We start from the raw sequence: 21,898 nt of genomic DNA, 5'->3' as shown, positions 1-21,898 counted from the left end.
ACCTTCTGGGGCCACAGGGGGTCACGGCGTACCCTGCTGTAGGCCTAGCCGTGGCAAGTGCTCCTTAGGGCTGCTGGTGCCCACTAACGCTTGTTTCGCGCCCTCCCGCAAGCCACCTGTAGGTCAGGCACTGGCGGGCTGGAATAATAAGTTTGAGCTCAGAGGAAATGCAGCCCCAGCCACTGAGGCGGGTGGACAGTGAGTGCCAGTCCGAGAGCAGGACCCGGGAGCCGGCATGGGTCACCTGCAGAGTGGCTGGAACAAGTTCCAATAGTGGGACAAGTGACAGAAGTGGGAGGGGGACAGAGTGGGCGAATCTTCCGTGAAGGGGTGGCCAGCCAGGCTCGGCCATGGCTGTTTGATCTGGCTTCTAGGTACCGGGGGACATGGGCCAGGGCAGGCGGGAACAGAATGGGGGGATGGAGTGGACGAGCAAACCAAACCCCGTCACAGCAGAAGGGGCTCCCGGGAAGCAGGAAAAAGAGAGAGAAAGATGGTGCCCGTGGCCTTGAAGCAGCGAGGTCCACAGCCAAACTGTCCACGTCATGCTCAGCAGGGAGGCAGCCGGGGCACCGCAAAGGGCCCGTTGCTGGCCAGCCATGGACATACCAGTATGGGACCAGGGAAAGCATCTGGCCAGGCACCTGCTCTCTCCAGTTGCTGATGGGATGTGGGGGCCATCAGGGCTGGTGGGTTCTTGCCATCTGCCCATCCAGGCCAGAGCGGCGAGGCGGAAATCCCCACGTCACAGCCGTGGAATTAGCCAGTGCAGCACGGCCAGCTCCAGCTCTGGGTTCTTAGAGATAAAGGGTCCAAGGGAATGAGGGGGCGCTGCTGAATGGTGACTATGGCAACTGGGAGTGGGGATGGCCTGTCCTCTTCACCGTCCCCATAGTAACTAAGCCCGGGAGAGCCAGAGAGAATTAGTTATCTTAACCTACCACCGCGATCCCCATGGTAACCAATCTCTGCCTGGCTCTGCTCAGCCCCGTGCCGGGGGCTCCCCAGAGGAGGCTCAGGAGCACGGAGACAACACTCTGGAAGGGGTGTGTGTATGTGTGTGTATATTTATGTGTGTATGTGTATATGTGTGTATGTATGTGTGTATATGTGTATATATACATGTGTATGTGTGTATATATGTATGTGCATACATGTGTATATGTGTGCATATATGTGTGTATGTGTATGTAAGTATGTATATGTGTATGTGTGTATATGTGTGTATGTACCTATATATGTGTATGCATGTCTGTGTGTGTATATATGTGTGCATGTGCGTATGCGTGTATGTGTGCACGTGTATGTGTATATATGTGTGTATATGTGTGTATGTGTGTATGTGTGTATATGTATGTATATATGTGTGTGCATATATGTGTGTGTATGTATATGTGTATGTGTGTATATGTGTGTATGCGTCTATATATGTGTGTATGCATGTCTCTGTGTATATATGTGTGCATGTGTGTATGCGTGTATGTGTATATGTGTGTGTATGTGTATATATGTGCGTGTGTATGTATGTGTGTGTATGTATGTATATGTGTGTGGACAGCGGACATCTGAGGGGTTCCTCTCGGCCCTGTTCACTCACGGGAGGGCAGACGGCAGGGCGGGGGTCCCCGACGGCTATGCGTGTCCTTTCTGGCGCCAGGTCCGCCGGCGCTGGCTGGACTGCATGCTCAGCACCAGGTACTGCCTCATAAACTCGCTGAAGCGCTTCTGGTTGGCCAGCTTGCGGGCAGACTTGCGGGCCCCGGTGAAGCCGCCGAACCGTTTCTGCAGCTGCTTCTGCTCCACGTCTTGGGGGCCGGGCTCAGGGCGCTCCTGTTCCTGGCCCAGGCTCCTGACCCGGGGCATGCGCTTCAGCTGCTGCGTCTCGGGGGCGCCCCCGACTCGCTCAGGGCCGGCGGAGTCCAGCTGCCAGGAGCCCCCCGCCATGGCCTCAGTGCACGGAGTCCAGAGGGGGCTGGCGAGGCCCTGTCCCTCACACTGGAGGACACACACCTGCGGTGACGGGGTGGGGACCGTGTCAGTTGAGGCTGGGCGGAGTCCACTCCCCTCTCCCGGGCAGACACTGGCTCAGCTCCCATGAGCCCGAGACCCCCCCAGACCTGAGAGTTGGGCTCATGCCCCCCACCCCCACCCCCGGGCCTTCTTGGGCACTGGGAGCCGGGTACAGCTCGAGAAGTTCCCCCAGAAGGTTCATTTTGTTCTGTCTCGGGCTCGGGGGTGTCAGGGTGGTTTGAGAACGGGGCAGTGGAGCTAGGCCAGGGGGCCATGGCACACGGCTGGCACGCGGCTGACTTTGGCCTGAGCCCTGACTGCCCGGGCCCAGCAGTAGCGCACCCGCGGGCCCTTTCACAGAACCCAGAGAGAGGGTGTCAGAGGGCATTATTCCATCCCCTCGTGGCTGTAGTATTGGTGGGGCTGGAGTGGCTCCAGGCCTCCGCGTGGAGCAAGCCTCTATTACTTTTTCTTTTTTTTTCGGCTTTTTGGGTCACACCTGGTGATGCTCAGGGGTTACTCCTGGCTCTGTGCTCAGCAGTTAACTCCTGGCAGTGCTTGGGGGACCAAGTGGGATGCCAGAAATCAAACCCAGGTTGTTCTCATGCAAGAAAAAATGCCCTACCCATTGTACATCACTCTACCCTCACCCCCATGGCTGTTTTAAAGTTCCTGAGCCAAGATTCACTGGATTAACTTTTTTGTTCCACCTTCACGCATCTCTGTTGTAAGGAAGTGAGCATGGGCAACACGTTTTGCTCACACACATACTTCCTCTAATCTCTCCTGAGTCTCAGTCCTGCCCCTCCAAGTTTTACTCATCAATTTTCTATTTGATGGGGGTGAGGGGGCCGGGGCCTACCCCAGCTGTACTAAAGGCTCACTCCCGCCTCGTTGCTCAGGGATCATTCCTGCTGGTCCTCGGGACCATATGTGGTGCTGGGGAACACACCAGGGTCTGCGGCATGGTTGAAAGCAAGGCAAACACCTTAACCCCGGTACTATTTCTTTGGCCTCCACTTAAATGTTCTTTAAGACTCACTTCTGACATTTGTCAGGATGAGAATTCTCAGCCTACAATCGCTGGAGACTCTTGATGTAAACAATCAAGGAGTGGGGCTTGGAGTGTGTGCGTGTGTGTGTGCGTGCGTGCGTGTGTGTGTGTGTGTGTGTGTGTGTGTTGGGGACCACACCCAGAGGCGCTCAGGGCTTATTTATTTCTGGCTCTGCCCTCAGGAATCACTCCTGGCCAGCACGGGGGACCATGTGGGGTGCCGGTGATCTAACTTGGGTTGGCTGCGTGCAAGCCACTGTACTATGACGCCAGCCCCCGGAATCTGCATTGTATTGTATTTTATTTTATTATTATTTTTAGTTTTTGCTTTTTGGGTCACATCAGGCAACGCACTTAGTCCTGGCTCTGCACTCAGGAATCACTCCTGGTGGCGCTCAGGGGATCCTGTGGGATGCTGGGAATTGAACCCGGGTTGGCTGCAGGCAAGACAAATGCTCTACTGTTGTACTATCGCTCCAGCCCTGAATTTGCATTTTAAACCAGCCTCCTGGATGAACCTGAAAAGTCCTGCTTTGGAAGTTGCTTTAAGGAGGGAAGATGCCTCCGGAGAAGGGTCCAAGGCACATGCTTAGGCTGCTGCCGCTGGAGAGAAGCACCAGAACCCGTTTGCAGACTGTTCTTTCCGGCCATGCTCAGCCTGAGTCACGACTCTGTCACCGGGGGTCTCAACTGGGGCATGTTCCTCCCTTGGGGGACGTTTGGCAATGTCTGGAGTTGGCTGGGGTGGGCACACAGGAAGAGGGTGGGCTGCTACTGCAGTCTAGTGAGGAGTGGTGGGGAGGCAGGTTAGCTTCTTTACGCACTGGAAAGACTTGTGAAGAAGTCGAATTAAGTTGCTAATTAGGATGTTAATTAAGTTATTGGACTAAGGAGAGGAGAAACAAGCCTAAGTGGTGTTTCTAGATAACGGCGACTGATCTGGATTGTCTAGTTATCCAGTATCACGGCGGAGGGTCTGGGGAAGCAACACAGGAGTCCACAGGTAGGCAGGGCAGCATGCACAGCCCTTGGGAAGTCCAGAGAAGTGTGTGGAGGCTGGGGACAAGAGAACCTTTGAGCAAACATGGCCCATCCCGCAAAGACTAGGAGACCCAAGCTTCCTGTTTGTCTCCTTCAGTGGACCTTCTGGAAGCCTCTAGAAGATCTGGATTTCTAAGCCCAGATGGAAATCAGATTGCATGTCAGTTGGAAGATGCATCTCTGTGGTCCAGAGGCCAAGCCCATACCAGGGCAGAACATGCCACTCACCTACTCACCTTCAGTCTTTTTTTTTTTTTTTTTGGCTTTTTGGATCACACCCAGTGAAGCACAGGGGTTACTCCTGGCTCTGCACTCAGGAATTACTCCTGGTGGTGCTCAGGGGACACCATATGGGATGCTGGGAATCGGACCAGGGTCGGCCGCGTGCAAGGCAAACACCCGACCTGCTGTGCTATCGCTCCAGCTTCTCTCACTTTCAGTCTTGATTCAGGGGAGGGTTTTGGGCTAACATGGGGAACCTAACGGACAATAGCATTTGTAGCACCAGATGGGAATGTGAGCTTCACGCCTAACCCTCTGGTGTGAGGGAACCACAAGTCTCTTTCCATAGATGAGCTAATAGCCCATTAGTGAACTGGGTACAGAGTCACAACCCACGCTGTGGATACGGCTCCATTAAGCCAGAGCTGAATGAACATCTGCAATGTCTTAGGTTGGTGCCAGATGGAGCTGTAAAGCTGGGCTGGGGAGAAACGGAGCAAAGCCCATTTCAATGCCTGGGGCGAGAGATTAGGAAAATAGACTCATTCGTCCGCTGGAAGGGAAACAAGAAGCTCATCGGACTCGGAACCATCCAGTTTCTGCCATTAAAGACTCAGATCACTTCTGACAAGAGACATGTGGGAGCTCTTTACTCGAGGAGGTTGTGCCAGCATCTCTCGGGGCTAACACTAGCAGATCAATCGTGCAGACGAGAAACATAGGGCCCCTGCTGCCAATCAATGCCAAGAGCTTCCTGGTAATAAAAATAGAATTGCCAGAAAGTAGATTTTTTTTCCCTGCTAGTTGTTTTAGATAAATTAAAATTTCCGGGCTTGGAGCAATAGTACAGCAGGTAGGACGTTTGCCTTGCATGCGGCCGACCCGGGTTCGATTCCCAGCATCCCATATGGTCCCCTGAGCACTGCCAGGAGTAATTCCTGAGAGCATGAGCTAGGAGTAACCCCTGTGCATCGCTGGGTGTGACCCAAAAGAAGCAAAAAAAAAAAAAAATTAAAATTTCCAAGACCTTTTACTTAGTTGCAGGGGGTAGGGGGTAATTTTTTTTGTTTGTTTGTTTGTTTTGCTTTTTGGGTCACACCCAGTAATGCACAGGGGTTACTCCTGGCTCTACACTCAGGAATTACTCCTGGTGGTTCTCAGGGGACCATATGGGATGCTGGGAATCGGACCCAGGTCAGCCTCTTGCAAGGTAAACGCCCTACCTGCTGTGATATCACTCCAGCCCCAGGGTGTAGTGTTTTATCTTCTTGTCCCTGAAACAACTCTGTAAATCCATTTTTTTTTCCCCTCCTGGAGATCGCAGAGTATCACAATTAGGAGAGAACCCGGGATGTTGCAATGTGTTAGTGTGGGTTGAGTCATTGGTCAACCAATATTACAATCCAACAAAACCCAGTCACACTCAGACCATGAGCCTGGAGGGATCAATAAAGATTCCCCGGGAAGCTAAGGGCCCAGAGGGTTCTGGAAAGAGCCCAGGAAAGCCTAAATGGGTAAAGAATTTGGGGAGGTGACCCTGAACTGAATCTCGAGGGTTGCAAGAGCTGCGGTGAGCTGAGCAGTGGTTGCTCTTCTGAGGGATTCCGCCAAACTTCAAAAAACTGGCTACAGGAGAAAACAGACTAGAAATAACCGAGCAACTGGGGCTGGGATGTCTGCAGATACCACCAAGGTCTGACTGGCCCCTTTTCTGAAGGGGTTTGAAGAAGTCTGAAGAAGTAAAGAGAACAGCGATCTGGACCCCAGAGACTCCGGACCTTACGGAGCTGAGGAAACGGCCTCCACGTTCTCGGAGAGTTACGTTTTGAAAATGCGCAGACGTCTCCAGCGGCGAGCCCATCTGATGGAAGGACCGGCCCCTGGGTCAGCTCCACGGGCAGAGGTTGTCGGGGACCCCTGGAGAGGAAGCCCAGTCCTATACGAGGGGGTCCAGGGGACTCAGTGAAATGGCCCCAAGGGGACAGGTGGAGAGAACCTCGGGTCTCAGGAGAGTGGACGCTTCCCCAAGGGTGTCCTACCTTGTACAGGAGCAGCTAGGGGAGGGAGCAAGGGGCACAGCTGGATGCCATGGGGCAGGCTGGGGGGAGGACAGGATTTCCAGTCATTGAAGCACACAGAGAGGCAAGTAGCAGGCATCTGTGGGAGTGTCCTGCACCCTAGGGTCACCCTGGGAGATGGCAAGAGCATCTTCTGTTGCTCAGGGAAGTGTGTTTGAATGGCTCAGGAGTAATACCTTTCTCTTGTGTGTGTGTGTGTGTGTGTGTGTGTGTGTGTGTGTGTGTGTGTGTGTGTTGGGGGGGGGGTTCAGAGTCCCATGTGTGAATCGTTCTTCCAAGAAATGTGACCAGAAGGGGAGGGAAGAACCTGGGGAGGAATAAAGGAGGATGGCCAAGAGGCCAAGGAAGACGGGAGGCAGGTGGGAGATGAGAGAATGAAGGCCTGGCCCAATGGGTCTTCGGGAGACCCCAGAGCATTTCCATCTCAGTACAGAGCCCCTGAGTCTTGGTCCCTGGGTGGGGCGTTCACACATGCTTCAGGGGTAGGGGTGATGGCAGTTACATGGGGGCCCTGACACGCAGGGCTGATTCACTTTGTGAAAATATTTGGGCCGGAGCAATAGTAGAGGGTGAGGGGCCTTGCCTCACACAGCTGTCTCAGGCTTGATTCCAGGCACCACGTATGGACCCCCGTGCCCTGAGCACGGAGCCAGGAGTAAGTCCCGAGGTGCAGCCTCCAGTACAAAATAATACATTTCTGCAGAGTCGGGAGATACGGCTGGAGCTTATGTCAAGCTTAGGGGTGTCCTGGGTTCCACCCTCGGCACCCACAGTCCCTAAGCACTGAGCCAGGAGTGGCCCAGGGTGCAAGTATAGGTATAGGCTCAGTATTTCTTTCTTTCTTTCTTTCTTTCTTTCTTTCTTTCTTTCTTTCTTTCTTTCTTTCTTTCTCTCTTCTTTCTCTTTCTCTCTCCCTTCCTTCCTTCCTTCCTTCCTTCCTTCCTTCCTTCTCTCTCTCTCTCTCTCTTTCTTTCTCTCTCTCTGTCTCTCTCTCTCTCTTTCTTTCTTTCTCTTTTTTTTTTTGCTTTTTGGGATATTACAGCGGTAGGGTGTTTGCCTTGCGTGTAGCTGGCCCGGCTCAGCCGGGTTCGATTTCTGTAGCCCAGAAAGCTACCAACAATATCTCACCCACACGGCAAAGCCTGCCCATGACGTATCCAATATGCCAAACACAGTAACAACAAGTCTCATGATGGAGATGTTACTGGGCCTGCTCGAGCAAATCGATGAATAACGGGAGGACAGTGCTCCAGTGCTCCAGTGCTTTTTGCGTCACACCCAGCGATGCTCAGGGATTACTCCTGGCTCTGCACTCAGGAATTACTCCTAGCAGTACTTACAGGGCCATACGGGATACCGGGGATTGAACTCAGGTCGGCGTCATGCAAGGCAAATGCCTACCCGCTGTACTATCGCTCTGCCCCCCTCAGTGACATCTTTACAGAGAAGTCCCTAATGCTCCTTTGGGAAATATGCATAGTATGAAAGTGACCCTGCGCGGCTCAGTGACTTAGCTCTAGTTCCACCTGCAGGCGGCTAGTACCACTGTGTTTTTTATTTGCACCAGTTGGAGCTCTGTCTCCATTAAAGAGCTCTCGTCCCTCCCCTCAGCCTCCGCCACGCCCATTCTCAGGCTGTCTCTAAGTCTCTCTCTCTGGCCTGGCCACAAAGCCTGGGGTTCTTCAGGCCGCCCCCGCTGGCCCCTGCGCTGGGCGCTCCTTCCTTTTCAAGGGCGAATAATATTCCATGCACTTGCCTATGAGGTGCACAGATCCATGCCGGACATGGCTTGCCATGCCTATTGGTGACAGTGAGCAGCACTGATGGGAGCATGTGAGTCCGTTGTGTGAGTGCGAGGCAGAGGGTTGCGGAGGAAGCTGGTGAGAGCGAGATCCTGCCTGACCTCAGCTGTGTGTCGGCCTCAACCCAGGCCTGGCTCCGAGCAGTGATAGTGAGATTGCCTAATCAGCGCCTTGCTGGCCTGCATGTAAACTCGCTCTCTGCTCTATTTACAAGGACTAAGTCAAGTGTTTGGGGGCTGAACTTTGAAACCTCCAGGGAGCAGCCCAGAGGGAAAGGCATGTGGGCCTAGTGGCCAAACCCAGGTCTTCTCAGTCCATTGGGTCCACTTACTCCTGTAGGCATTGATGGTCCTCCTCCCCAAGGCCCCTGGACCATACTCCCTGCCTCTTCTCTCTGCAGAGATTTCAGTTTCCCCGAAAGCCCTCTTTAGACAATGTTGGGGTCCTGGGCCTCCTTTTTTTCTTTGCTTTTTGGGTCACACCCGGCAATGCACAGGGGTACTCCTGGTTTTTCACTCAGGAATTACTCTGCACTCTGCACTCAGGCATGACTCCTGGCGGTGCTCGGGGAACCATATGAGATGCTGGGAATTGAACCCGGGTTGGCCACATGCAAGGCAAATGCCCTACCCGCTGTACTATCACTCCAGCCCCTATTCTGTGTCTCTTTGATGCAGTTATCACCCTCCTGAGGAGTGGCTGGGGACTCCTGTCTCCCCAGGTGGCTTTCAAACTCTCTCTGCTCACCCTTGACTCCCTGGCCCTAGCCCAGAGTCCTGAGCAGAGAAGAAACTCAGGGCAAGTCCAGAGGGATGAAGAAACTCAGGGCACAGTGCTTCCTAAAGCAGACGAACAGTCTCTACAGCAAGGAAGAGCTTGGCATGTGGGCTTCTGGGTTGCCCTCTTGTCCACAGTCACTTGACTGCTATGTTTCTACCCGGCATATAAAAGGAGTTCCTTTCGGTTGCTTTTAAAAAGGCTGAAGAGGGCTGGAGCGATAGCACAGTGGGTAGGGCATTTGCCTTGCATGAGGCCGACCTGGGTTCAATTCCCAGCATCCCACATGGTCCCCTGAGCACCGCCAGGAATGACTCCTGAGTGCAGAGCCAGGAGGGAATCCTGAGCATAGCCAAAAAGCAAAATAAAATAAATAAATAAATAAAAAGGCTGAAGAGTTTAAAACAGGGCATCCCAGGGCCCAGGGAGATAGTACAGGGGGTAAGGCTCCTGCCTTGCAGGCAGCCGATCCAAGTTTGACCCCTGGCACCACATAGAGTCCCGTCAGCATTGCCAGGAGTGGTCCCTGAGCGTAGAGCCAGGAGTGAACTCTGAGCACTGCTGGGTGTGGCCCCCAAGTAAAAAATCAAAGGGCATAGCCTTTAAAAGGAGTTTATTTGTCTTCAGAGGAAAAGGATGAGGATGTTAAATGTAAAAATTTGTGCAGAAAAGCAAACACCTAAGAAATCTGTGAGAGGCAATTTCACTCTGAATTTGCACCTCAAACCCAACCTTTAGTATAGGAGACTCGGGGGCCAGAACGGAGAGGGTGCTTGCTCTGCATGTGGCCAAACTGGGTTTGATCCCCAGCATCCCATAGGGCCCCCTGAGCACTGCCAGGAGTGACCCCTGAGAGCAGAGCCAGGTATGGCCCTCAAACAACAACAGAAAAAAAAAAAACCAAAAAAAACAGAACCCAACAAATTGTAAACAGGAGAGCTTGAAGGTGTTTCGGTAGCATGATCTAGAGTTTTAGAAATGGAGGGTGACAGATGTCCCCCACGGCGGAAGGGTAAAACCGATCGTCAAGTGCAGGGGGAGAGAAAGGCTTCCTGGAACGATGAATCACCAGGGGAGGGATCCTGGTGGGGGAAAAGCGAGTGGAAAAAAACTCGGATTGACGGATGGGGTTGAAGGTGATCCGAATTTTCTTTTTTTAGCCTTCTGTGAGTTCGCCAAGTTCTCGAAAGTGAGTGGAACCAGGGACGGGGCAAGTCCCTGTTCGAAGGGTGACTCGGGAGGGACTCCCGTCTGAACCCACCTCCTCCCCACGTGCAGCCCGGCGGGTGGCCGGGGGCAGGGTGCCCCCTGGAGGAGGCGGCAGGAGCTTGCGGGTTGCCCACCCCTGCACCTACCTCAAGGCTGAAGCTGTCCAGGGCGGGCCCCAGCTTCTCGCGGCAGCTCAGACAGTCCCTGTGGCAGCTGCCGGAGGTGCGGCCCGGGCAGAGGCTGAGCAGCAGAAGGCCACAGAGCAGGTGCTTCATGGTGTAGCGTGGGAAAGCGGGGCCTGGAAGACAGGGCGAGCAGCCTCAGAACACGCAGGGCCGGTTCCTCTCGGGGACACAGATGCTCGGGCCAGCCTCCTGGGCTGCTCCCGGTGTGTGACTGAGAGAGGGACGGAGGGCACCTGTCTATTTCGGGGCCCCTATGCAAAGGAGGCGAGGCCCCGGAGGGAGGTTTGCAAAGGGCCGTGCAGCCCGCGTGAGGTGTAGAGATGAACCTTGTGTAGCCAGCAGTGCCTCTGCCCGGGGATGTGCCTTTCTGGAAGCTTCTGCCGGATTCTAGGTCTATCACCTCTGCAGACATGACCCTGCTTCCGGAACGCAAGCCCTGATGTTGGTGCAAAGCACAGGACCAGCCACTTAAGGGGGAGCAGAAACAGTCTAAAGCAGAGCTGCAGCCCTCCCGGGTCGGAGCATGAGTTTCTATCCTTCAGCCAGCAAACGGGGCCGTTTTTCCTGCTTCTCTCGAAATGCAGCCTCCCGGCTTTGCTCCTAAATCAGGAGCGGTGCCATTTGGGTCCCCGTGGAACCGCCTTGGTGAATTAAGCAGGAAGGGGAAGCGAGGAGCCCTGGGGAAGTGTGAGTGTCCCTGATGGAGGAAGCCAGGGATGGATGCACTGAAATTCCGTGCAGGAAAGTTTCGCCTCGGCAGACTGAGTGTCGGAAAACAAAAACAGGCCCCTTTGTTGTGTTTTCTGAGACAGTGCTGGCGCACGTTACAGCCTTGCAAAGGCAGCCGTCGGCCCGGGGCCTGTCAGACACAAAGTCTGCACCAGCCTCTGAGACTGGCAAGTGTTTCCTCCTGCACAAGCACGGGAAGAATTTGTCCAAGGAGGTGCCGTGGAGGAGAAGGGGGACCCTCGGCGGAGACCCCCATTGGCATGGTACATCACCTGCGCATTTCTCACAATCAAGAGACCTAGAGAAGGGCTGGAGCCATAGCACAGGGTAGGGCATTTGCCTTGCATGCGGCTAACACGGGTTCGATTCCCTGAGCACTGCCAGGAGCAATTCCTGAGTGCAGAGCAAGGAGTAACCCCTGTGCATTCCCGAGTGTGACCCAAGAAGAAAAAAGAAAAAGAAAAAAAAAAAGATACCTAGAGAGCATTCACCAGAGCAAAGGTAGCCAGCAGGCTAGAGGTGAGGTGCTGAGAGCACAGGACGTAGACTCTCGGAGGCGTGCTCCCAGGAAGAACCCCCCGAAAAGGGAAACTGCGTCTGAGAGCAGCAAGGGTCACACTTTCTGGGCGCTTAGGTGTCCCACGCGTGGGTATCCTAAGCACGTGCCCATGAGCAGGTCTCCTACACGCTGCTTGGGTCACCTCCGGGTCCATCTGTCCACTGAGCTGGCCTCCCTCCAGCCACAGTCACGCCTGCTGACATCACTTCCTGCCTGCAGGGACTGCGCTGCCCCCGGCTGAGGGAGCCAAGGACTTGGCAGTGCCCCTGCTTGGCCTCCCCATGCCCGTCCTGGCGTCCCTTCTAGTCGGCTGACTCCTCCGGTGACTCATCCGGTCCCCAGCTCCCTCTGGTCCTTCGTGCCTTTGGACGAATTTTATTATTTTTTTTAAATGTCTTTGGGAGGGAGTGGAAGTTGGGGGTCACACCCTTCGGGGCTCAGGGCTGACTCCTGGCTCTGTGCTCAAGTGAGAGCTCGGAGAGTATATGTGGAGCCGGGGATTGAACTGGGCTGGCTGTATGCAGAGCGAGTGCCATTTCCCCCTTTGTGCGCGCTCTCTTCTACCTCCCCCCTTTCCCGGTCTCTCTCCCCCCCTCTTTCCCTTCCTCCCTCTCTCTCTCTCTCTCTCTCTCTCTTTCTCTCTAGTCTTGCTAATGGCTTTTTCTCTTTCTTCCTCCCCTCACTCTCTCTCCCTCTGTCTCTCTCTCCCTCCCTCCTTCCCTTTCTCCCCCTCTCTCCTTCTCTCTCCTTCTGTCCCTCTCTCCCCCTATCCCTCCCTTTTTATCTCCCTCCATCTCTCTCTCCCCCTCTCCCAAACGAGCCCCTCTACACTGCCACCTGGCCCAGGTCAGCTGTGATCCTCCACTTCCTTGGCACCTCTGAGCAGCAGGTTACGACAAGAAGCAGGGGGACCCTGGGCCAGCAGGTAGGACAGCCCCGTGGCTGGGTTGTGGGGACGGTGATGTTCTCTCCTCCACCCGCACTGTAGACCCCGTGGCTTCCGTGGCTCAACATCAGCTTCCCATCTGCAAAACGGGCCAGAGTGTGTCTGTGGCTTGTGGTGGCTAAAGGTTCCCCATTTGCCAGCTGTCATGTGACACGGGCTGGAGAAAGGGCTCGGGGGAGGCCCTTGCCTTGCACACAGCCCCCTCTGGTTCCATCCTCAGCACCACAGATGGCCCCCATCATCGCCAGGAGTGATCCCGGGGCACCTGTCAGTGGGCCCCCAAGCCAACAGACCCGATCCAAACCCACAACCCACACCACAGAGAGCAGCCCCTGGCGCCTTCACCGGTGCCCTCCAGAAGCTCCCAGCCTGGGAGCCCAGTGCAGCCTTCACTCCGCTTCCTCGACTGCTGGCCCGGCTGTCAGCCCCACCCCCCACCGCCCCACTGCTCTGCCCCAGTTGAGGTCCTGTCTGCATCCTCAGCGCCTCTGCTTCCCAGAGGGCAGGACCACGTCCTACAGCGATGCCCGCTCTCCAGGACCCAGCACAAAGCCTGGCACTTGGGCACACGCAGACTGGGCTGCCTGCATGGAGGCGCAGGGAGCTGGCACGTGTCCCTCTGTCCCGGGCCCAGGAGGAGCCCGGAGGCGCCTGCATGGCTGGGACCCTGGAACCAGAGGCCGTGGCCCCCCCAAAGCAAGCGTGTAGGAGAATCGCTCAGCAGATTGGAGCGGGAGAGACCGATCAAAGCCAGGCTGGAAGGGGGTCTGATGCACGTTTTGCTGGTGCGCTGGCCTCGAGGGCCATGAGCCATGTTTGTTAGGGCCCACGGTTGTTCTGTCGTCGGAGACAGCCACTTATGGGCTCCGGAAAAACGCGTTAGGTTCCAAATGCCTCCCCTGCCCCCTAGGAGCCTCGGAGCCCGCTGTGCCGCCCATGGCCACACGGTGGCAGTGTGTGCATGCCACAGGGGAGGGAAGGGGCTGGCGGTGTCCTGCTCAATTCAGAATTCTGAGACCGAGGTTAATGAAGTGCCCTTGGTGAGGTTTCTTTTTTTTTAATTTTCTTTCTTTCTTTTTTTTCTGTCTTTTTCATGAACTTCATTAAAACTCCCTTCGCCCTCGAGGGTGGCCTGGTGTTCGTTAGCTGCCGTTCTAGGTGAAGGGGGGTTCCAGGGACAAGTGGCCCCGACTCGTCCTGCTGTGGACAGCCCAACAGGGTCCGCTTGGGGGTGGGGCTCCCCGCCCTCCCCAAGGGAACCCGCGGTTGCCCCTGAGCCCCCACCCCTGCCTCTCTGGGTCCTGTGCCCCGTTGCGTGGATGCATGTCCACTCCTCAGAGGGGTCGAGACACCCAGGATGAGAGTGGAAGCCCCTGTAATTGGAACAACTCTTGTCAGGGGGCAACACCATGAATTCTCCCTGCAGCACCCCTGCCCCCGGACACACAGCTGCCAGGGTCTCAGTTGGACTCTGGGGTTCTCTTTGTTTGCCTCTCTTTTTTTATTTCTAGCCTGAAAAATGCTTCTGTTAGCATTCATGGCTATTTTCTTTTTTTTTTTTTTTTTTTTTTTTTTGCTTTTTGGATCGCACCCGGCGATGCACAGGGTTTACTCCTTGCTTATGCACTCAGGAATTACTTACTCCTGGCGGTGCTGGGGGACCATATGGGACGCTAGAAATTGAACTGGGGTCAACTGCGTGCAAGGCAAACGCCCTTCCCCTTCCCGCTGTGCTATCACTCCAGCCCTTCATGGCTATTTTCAAGTGATCTTGGGGGTGTTGGACCACACCTGTAGTGCTCAGGGCTGGTCAACGGACCAGGGCCAGCGCATGCCAGGCAAGTTCAGCCTTGTCCTATCGCTTTGCCCCAATAGCCCTTTACGATTTTTGATTTGAGTTTTATGTGCGATTGTGCCTCCCAGTGACCCCGACTTTCCTGAGGCCCCCTGAGGTCTTGGCGGTGGCCCCAGCTCTGTCTCCACCCTGCGTCCCCGTGCCGCGGAGTAATTGCCTCATGTTTGGGGAATGGCGTCTCGTGAATTTAATCATGCCTCTGTTAGAAAGATAAAATACCATTGCGGGTTTTTAGCCTTAATCAATTTGCATGTAATCTGGCTTCCAAGGCCAATATAATTAGGTGCTTATCTGTTTGGAGAATTACAGACGAGGCTTGAGCTGAAGCTGAAGTTAATTGAATTTGCCTTCTGACCTATGGGGAATCTTGTGCTTTGGGTACTCGGGTGGAGAAGGGAGTGGGGGTTCCCCTTCTGCTGGGGGAGATAGCCATGCCCCCCCAACCCCGCGACCTCTGTGTGCCATGCTCCTTGACGAGATTCTCTTACACCCACACCAACCTAGGATCCCTGGCTGACTTTAGCCCCTAGAGTTTTGGAGGGATTATTATTATTATTATTATTATTATTTGGTCACACACTGGCTCTGTGCTCAGGAATTACTTCTGGTGGTGCTTGAGGGCCCCTATGGGGTGCTGGGGACCAAACCTGGGTCAATAGCGTGCAAGGCAAGGGGTATTCTCACTGTATTATCTCTCCACCCCCTCCTTACTTTGGTTTTTAGGGCTCCACCTGGTAAGACGCTGATAAAACTACAAGAAAAATAGAAATGTAGACAGCCCCATCAAAAATGGGGAGAAGAGATGAACAGAAACTTTCTTGAAGAAGAAATTCAAACGGTCAAAATGCACATGAAAAAGTGCACTTGTAACTCAACTGGGAGATGCAAATCAAAACAACGATGAAATGTCATCTTACAACACAGGGTTTTTGGCACATATCAAAAAGAACAGCCAGGGGCTGGAGCAATAGCTCAGTGGATAGGACTTTTGCCTTGCATGCAGAGTTCGATTCCCGGCATCCCATATGGTCCCCTGAGCACTTCCAGGAGTAATTCCTGAGTGCAGAGCCAGGAGTAACCCCTGTGACCCAAAAAGAAAAAAAAAAAAAGAACAACCAGCGCTGACCTGGATGTAGAGAGAGAGGGGCTCTCATTTCCTCATTTGATGCCAAATGGTTCAGCCTCTCTGGATAACGATATGGACATTCCTGAGAAACTGGATAGTGAGCTTCCATATGGCCCCACAATACCACTTCTTGGGATATACCCTAGAGGCCCCGGAATAATGTGGGAGAGCAACATGTACTCCTGTCCACTGCGGGCAGTGCTCAGGGCTGACTCCTGCCTCTATGCTCAGGGGTCACTCCTGGTAGGACTTGGGGGACCACCTGAAGTGCCTGGGACTGCACCCTGGTCAGCTGCGTGCAAGGCAAGAGCCCTCCCAATGGACTCTGGCCCCAGGCCCCTGATTCTCTGAGATGCACTGAGTGCCTTCAGTTCAATAAGCGGGACTGAGAAGCAGCAGCTTTGCCTCCAAATCATGTGTCTGGGCGCCGTGGCTGGGGGCAGGTGGGAGCGGAGTCTCGTGAGAGCGTGATTGTTGTGGTGAGAAGTGGCTCACGTGCTCCACTGAGAGGCCCTCCGAGCACACTGCTTTCCGTCCTGGGCTTGAGCATGGTGGTGCCCATTTCAGAGCCGAGAAAACTGAGGCTGGGTGGGACAGCTCATTTGGAGCGCAAATGAGGCTCTCCCCCGCCCCTGCGGCCGCCTCTTGTCTGCCTTCCTGCAGGGGAGTGGACCCTCTGAGGACCCTCTTTTGTCCTGCACCTTGAGCACCTTCCCCTGAGTGCCACTCCTCCGTGCTGACTTCTCCCCAGTCTGTGTTCCCCCCCAGCACGGGGCTTTCTCGGAATCTTCACCAGCAGGACCCCTGACCCAGAACTCTCGCCTGTGAACGGGCTGGCCTCCTTTTCTGTTCCTCCTCCTCTTCCACCTTCACTAGGTCCCTCTGGAGGTCGCTATGCCCCCCAGAAGGGGGGGGGGCGTGTCAGGCGGAGTGGAGGGGAAGCATGCGTCCCTTTCCACTTACAAGGACCCTGGAGTTCCCGGGAGCAAGGGCTGGTTCCTGGACCAGGCTAGTTCCCCGTAATGGCCACTGACCTGTGGGGAGGGAGTCTTTTTTTTTTTCTTTTTGGGTCACACCTGGTGATGCTCAGGGTTTAGTCCTGGCTCTGGGCTCAGGAATTACTCCTGGTGGTGCTCGGGGGGGACCATATGGGATGCTGGGAATCGAACCCGGGTTGACCGCGTGCAAGGCAAATGCCTACCCACTGTACTATCGCTTCAGCCCTGGGGGAGGGAGTCTTAAACAAGGCCCTTTCTTACTGGGCCTCAGTTTCCCCGGTGCAAACCATGACAGTGAGCGTGCATAGCTTATATTTCTTTTGGAGGGGAGGTGGGGAGCCTCCCTAGCTGGCCACAAGGGGCCCGGATGGCTACTCCTGAGGAACTATGTCCAGTCAAGTCGGACAGTTCAGGGCTTGGTCAGCTGTGCAGTGTTGCCCAGGCCTAGTAGCAGGTAGGCATTCCCGAGTGACGCTGGAGACTGACCCTCAGCTTTGCTTGAAATGGGAAACGTTGGAGGCAGAAGTGGGGGGCAAGAGCAGGGTCTCTGAGTGACCCATTCTGGGAGCGGGGCAGAGAGGAGTGAGGCGCAAATCACAAGGTGACCGCCAGAACAGAGCGGGAGAACGGGGCCGGAATGGACGGGGCACAGCGACAGGAAACGTGCACTGGAACTCAGAAACGGTGGCATTAATCACCGGCCCACCAACTGCGTTAGCATGACGCTGGAAGCCCGCTCTCTGGATGTTAGGGGAAGGTTCCCAGAGTGCCGGCGTCTCGCCTGCAGAGTTGCCCCTCACCGTTAGCCAGGCCCAGTCCGCGTGCGTAAAGCAAACCGGCTCAGCGGCGGCATCTCCCCTGTCTGCGCCCACCCTGGGTCACCGGATTGTTCCCTGCGCGCTCTCCCCGCACTGCGGGGCTGATGTGCTAGCTCGTGTGAGGGGTTCGGAGGCATGTGTGCTCGCCCGGGAAGGAGGAACTGTGCAGGAAAGGGCCAGAGGGCCAGAGGACACGGCTCCGGGGGCTGTGTGTGTGTGTGTGTGTGTGTGTGTGTGTGCGCGCGCGCGCACATGTGTGTGTGCATGTGTGTGTGCGTATGCACGCATGTGTTTGTGTGTGTGTGTGTGTAGCAGCAGGCTGGGGAGGTAGGGAGGGGTGGGTGGGGCGGGGAGCTGCTTGGGGCTGGACGGCAGCAGCTCTTTCATCGCCCTAACCTCAGTGCACGGTTCTACACTCATGGACAGAAAAATGTGAATGGGTTGTACAGAGCCGGTTCCTATGACCAGACCTCCCCGGGTGCCTTCCAGAGAGATTAGAAGATAACAGAAGCAAAAGAGCTGAGAGTAGGACCACATACCTTCCACCCTCTGACCAGCCACTTAGCACCAAGTACTTTCCACCCTCTGGCCAGCCACTTAGCACCAAGTACCTTCCGCCCTCTGGCCAGCCACTTAGCACCAAGTACCTTCCGCCCTCTGGCCAGCCACTTAGCACCAAGTACCGTCCACCCTCTGGCCAGCCGCTTAGCACCAAGTACTTTCCACCCTCTGACCAGCCGCTTAACACCAAGTACCTTCCACCCTCTGGCCAGCCACTTAGCACCAAGTACCTTCCACCCTCTGGCCAGCCACTTAGCACCAAGTACCTTCCACCCTCTGGCCAGCCACTTAGCACCAAGTACCTTCCACCTTCTGGCCTGCCAGTGGGGAGGCGGGTTAGTGAGTGTTCCAGACAGTCTGATCCACGAAGACGCAGATAAGAAGATGGCATTAATGACAACAACAAAAACTAAACTAAAATCCCACCTCCATTTGCAGAAACTCAGTATTGCCCAGCACCCAGGCCCCTTTGAGGGGGAGGGGTCTCTGGCCCAGCAGTGAAGTGGGGAGGGGGCCGGGTCTGACTTCCCATCTGGAATGCCAGGGTAGTTCTTGTCTGCATGAGTGGGGAGTGGGGAGTGGGGAGTGTGGGAGGGAGAGGAGGGAAGGACAGAACCCCAGGGGGTCGCTGCTTCCCTGGGACCCTAGACTCCTAGGGGGAGGGCGGGGAAGACACTCTCTGCGTCCAACCCTCCCCTCCACCCCTGGGCCTTCAGGGCCAGCAAGTCGGTGTTTGTGCAGGAAGGTGCCAGGGCGAGGCAGCTGCCAGCCTGTGGTCACCTGCAGACACTCTGGGAGGCTGTGGTCTGTCTGGGGAGAAACCGAGAAGCCCCTTCCCTCCCCCCCGCCCTCCCCATCGGCCTCCCCGCCCCCATCAGTGTGCCCTGAATCTCAGCCAGTGTGTGCGGGGCAGGAAGCCCTCGTGTGACAGCCATTTCCACGTAGGTGTTTCCCAGAGCCTGCTCCATCTGCAGTGCTCCCGGCGGCTGGCCAGGATGATGATGCAGAGAAGGCCCCCTGCTGCAGCCCCCTGCATTCCAGCTCTGTGGAGGAATCCCTCCTTGAGCGCATGGGGACAGGAAGGGGGTCCCCAGGGTCTTTGTAGCTGGGAGGGGGAGGCCCCGGAACCAGCAGACAGATGACAGAAAGCAGAACCTGAAGCGCCTCCTTCTGAGTGCTCCCGGGCGGGCGAGGGCATCAGTGTGAAATGAACCCGAACCCAAGGCTCAGTTTCCCCCCAGGAGCTGCCAAGCCCCCTTCCCCTCGCTCTCCTGCGCCTTCCCCTATCTCCCCCTGCATTCAGACACGGCCCCTTCCCCGGCCCAGCTCCCAAGCCTCGTTGCTTCCCACCTCCCCCCCACCCCCGCCCTCCCCTCCACATTTCTCTGGCCCTGCCAGTCTGGACCAGGCTCCTCTGGGCTTCACTACAGCCTGGCACTGTCCCCTGATATCCTCCCCCTGGTAGTCCTCCTCCTGGTGTGCCCCTGCTCCGTCTCTGCCGTGCCCTGAACCGTGAATCGCAGCCTTGCAGCACCGCCCTATCTGTTAGGGAGAGGAGGGTCCCCTGGCTCGGCTGGTGGGAGACGGAGGGGTGGACGTAGAGGCCACCTCCGCTGACTGCCCCTGAGCCCCTCCAAGCGCCCTGGAGTGTGACTGCACTGGACAGAGGAGCGCCCCGAGCCTCACCCTGCAACCCCTCCACCTCCAGCACCCACTCCGTCTCCAGAGAGCTGCAGGGGCCGAAGAGCTGCGTCCCTCCCTCCAGCCCAGGCTGCTCCCGCGTCGGACCCTTTGACCTGAGCTGCAGGGACCCTCCCCGCAGGAGACTCGGGAACACGCATCCTCTGGGTGGAAGGGATCACCGCCTGCGTGGGAGCGAGGAGACGGCTCTCACTACCACACTTTGTAAATGTGTGTGTGTGTGTGTGTGTGTGTGCGCGCGTGTGTGTGTGAGCGCGCGTGGCAACCACCCACAGGCAATGAGAAAGAGCAGCGATTTCTCTGGGAGCTTTTGAGAAGAAGCCAGGAGGTTACTTTTCCTCCTCTCTGCTGAAGAAACCCGGGCTGGGGCTCGCTCGCCGGCGAACACTCCACGCGAAGCTCCTCTTTTGTCAGTCTGCCGAACAATGTTGCTGGTGATAATTGGGGCAATTATGGGCTGCGTGAAGAAGCGAGACGCAGCTGTCTAAACCCTCCAGCGGGTATTCAAGTCCAAAGCAGCTTGCTTTAAATAGTCGGCTTCCCGAATCAGCCTGCCTGACTTGAAATCCCACCCCCCCCAGAACTTGCCCGGGGAACGGAGTGCAATGTTGGGGGGTCGGGGGCGGGGTGGGAGGAGGGCACGGGTAATCAAGAGAGACACACAAAGGGAGGAGGGAAAAAATAAAAAAAGGAGGGCTGAGAAAGAGCCAGAGAGTTTGCACCACTTCTGAACGAGACAGACGAGCAAAGCGCAAGGCAACGGCAGAAGCGCCTGCAGCGCCCGGCCCCGGCCAGAGACCAAGGTCAGCCCTGCAGAAGCGGATGTGGGATTCCCACGCAGCCTCGAGCACGGAGCCCCGCTCCCTGTCACGACCGCTCACGGCTCCCCAGGTCCGGCTGTCCTGCCCACAGCACCCCCCTCCCCCGCGAGTCGGTGCCATCTGGTGCAAACGGGAGAACGGTGCCCTGGGACCTACAGCCACTAACCCCACCTCAGGGATACATCGAAGGCACGGCGGCTGGGAAGGAAAGGAAGAACCAGCTGCCGAGAGAAACAGCTCCCCAGGGTCCTCGCTGTGGGGATGGGGTGCGCAGAACGGGGAAGGGGTTTCCTGCATGGCGAGACCCCCCGGCCCCGCTGCGTCCCCCTCCTCGGCCTCACGGCATGGCCATCCCTTCCCCAGCTGGCCACAACAGAGTAGCACACATCTGGACAATCCAAACTTTTCCTCCTTTCCAAGTTCAGCTTTCTCTCCTGCGTCCCTCTTTAGGATGGAACAAAGCAAGACGACTCGCCCCGCACCACCTCCATTCCCCCCCTACCCGTCCGTCCGTTCGTCCGAGCGCTGCAAAGAAAACGATGTCAAAAGGCCCTCCCTGCTGGCCGGCAGCTGCCTCCTGGACAAAGGAGAGGGCCGGAGAGAGCCCCCTCCGGCTGCCCCGCGTCTCGGAGGCGGCTCCGGGTGGCTGGTCTGGAGCCGGGTTCGTGCGCGGGTACCTACCTGACGGAGAGGTGTCTGCTCGGGGCTCCTCCGGACGTGGGGCTGGGTGCTGCCGGCTCAGCCACCCGGGCATATATACCCTCCCCCACCCCCACGCTCAGCCCTCCCCTTCCCTGCCCACCTCGATGACACAGACGCTCGCTGACCCCCTGCATGCAGCCGGCTGCAGAACGTCCGAGCCCGCCTGGCGGCGTGTGACATCGGACCTGTGACATGGCGAGCTGGCGGGCGTGTGTGCGTGCTCCACCGCCGTACCTGGCTCTGGGCAGCCGGAGCCCGCAGCTGCCTCTCTCCGGCTTCCAGAGGCTGCGAGTGCCGTGGGGAGCTGTGGCGAGCCAGTGGGAAGGAGCAGAATCCCGGTGACAGTGACGAGGCGGCCCCCCAATCCGGAGCCACCTTGGTGCCAGAGGAGTAAAGGCGAGGGAGCGGGCAGCGGGCGGGGGCCCCCTGAAACCTTCCTGATGCGCTACAGGCGGCCGTCACCGCCGCCACTGCCAGGGCCCCGGAGGGAGTGGCTTGACCTGCCAGGCCAGGGCAGGAGGTGGCTGCCAGCTGCCCACTGCGTGGCACCGGGCAGATGTCCAGACTTGACACTCACATGGCAGTGGCTGAGTCGGGGCTCAGGTGCCGGGGCTAGATGTCACCCCATGAGGTCCTCCCTCTGCAGAATGGGTCGAACCCCTCCCCGGAAGGAGACGAATAAAATGACTTTGCATCTGGACCTC

The 21,898-nt window shown here is 56.6% G+C and overlaps 1 protein-coding gene across 4 annotated transcripts; it reads right to left on the bottom strand.

The window, feature by feature from the left end:
- Positions 1 to 1,603: 1,603 nt before the first annotated feature.
- Positions 1,604 to 21,623, bottom strand: PNOC (prepronociceptin). 4 transcript variants are annotated; one of them, XM_056114210.1, is made up of 3 exons: positions 21,295 to 21,623; positions 10,340 to 10,491; positions 1,604 to 2,010 (listed from the first exon to the last, which is right to left on the bottom strand). In XM_056114210.1, exons 1-3 carry the CDS (start codon positions 21,386 to 21,388, stop codon positions 1,633 to 1,635), a joined length of 624 nt encoding a protein of 207 aa, XP_055970185.1. In that variant the 5' UTR covers positions 21,389 to 21,623; the 3' UTR covers positions 1,604 to 1,632. The 4 variants fall into 4 exon arrangements, with proteins under 4 accessions (XP_055970185.1, XP_055970188.1, XP_055970187.1 ...); XM_056114213.1 differs by having other exon boundaries at positions 21,380 to 21,623; XM_056114212.1 differs by having other exon boundaries at positions 21,429 to 21,623.
- Between the last annotated feature and the right edge of the window lie 275 nt (positions 21,624 to 21,898).

Source organism: Sorex fumeus, unplaced genomic scaffold, assembly GCF_029834395.1.
Source record: "Sorex fumeus unplaced genomic scaffold, SorFum_2.1 ptg000024l, whole genome shotgun sequence".
NCBI classification, from domain to species: Eukaryota; Metazoa; Chordata; class Mammalia; order Eulipotyphla; family Soricidae; genus Sorex; species Sorex fumeus.
The sequence above is the reverse complement of the archived record's forward strand: the minus strand, read 5'-3'. Positions and strand labels throughout refer to the sequence as shown.

Bases quoted from the DNA above. Each gene is read 5' to 3' on its own strand.
- PNOC (XM_056114210.1), bottom strand. From the start codon at position 21,388: ATGTCACAGGTCCGATGTCACACGCCGCCAGGCGGGCTCGGACGTTCT. The intron at 10,492-21,294 runs GTGGGCAGGGAA...CCTGTCTTCCAG, and splicing joins CGAGCGTCTGTGTCATCGAG to GCCCCGCTTTCCCACGCTAC. The intron at 2,011-10,339 runs GTAGGTGCAGGG...CCGTCACCGCAG, and splicing joins TGGACAGCTTCAGCCTTGAG to GTGTGTGTCCTCCAGTGTGA.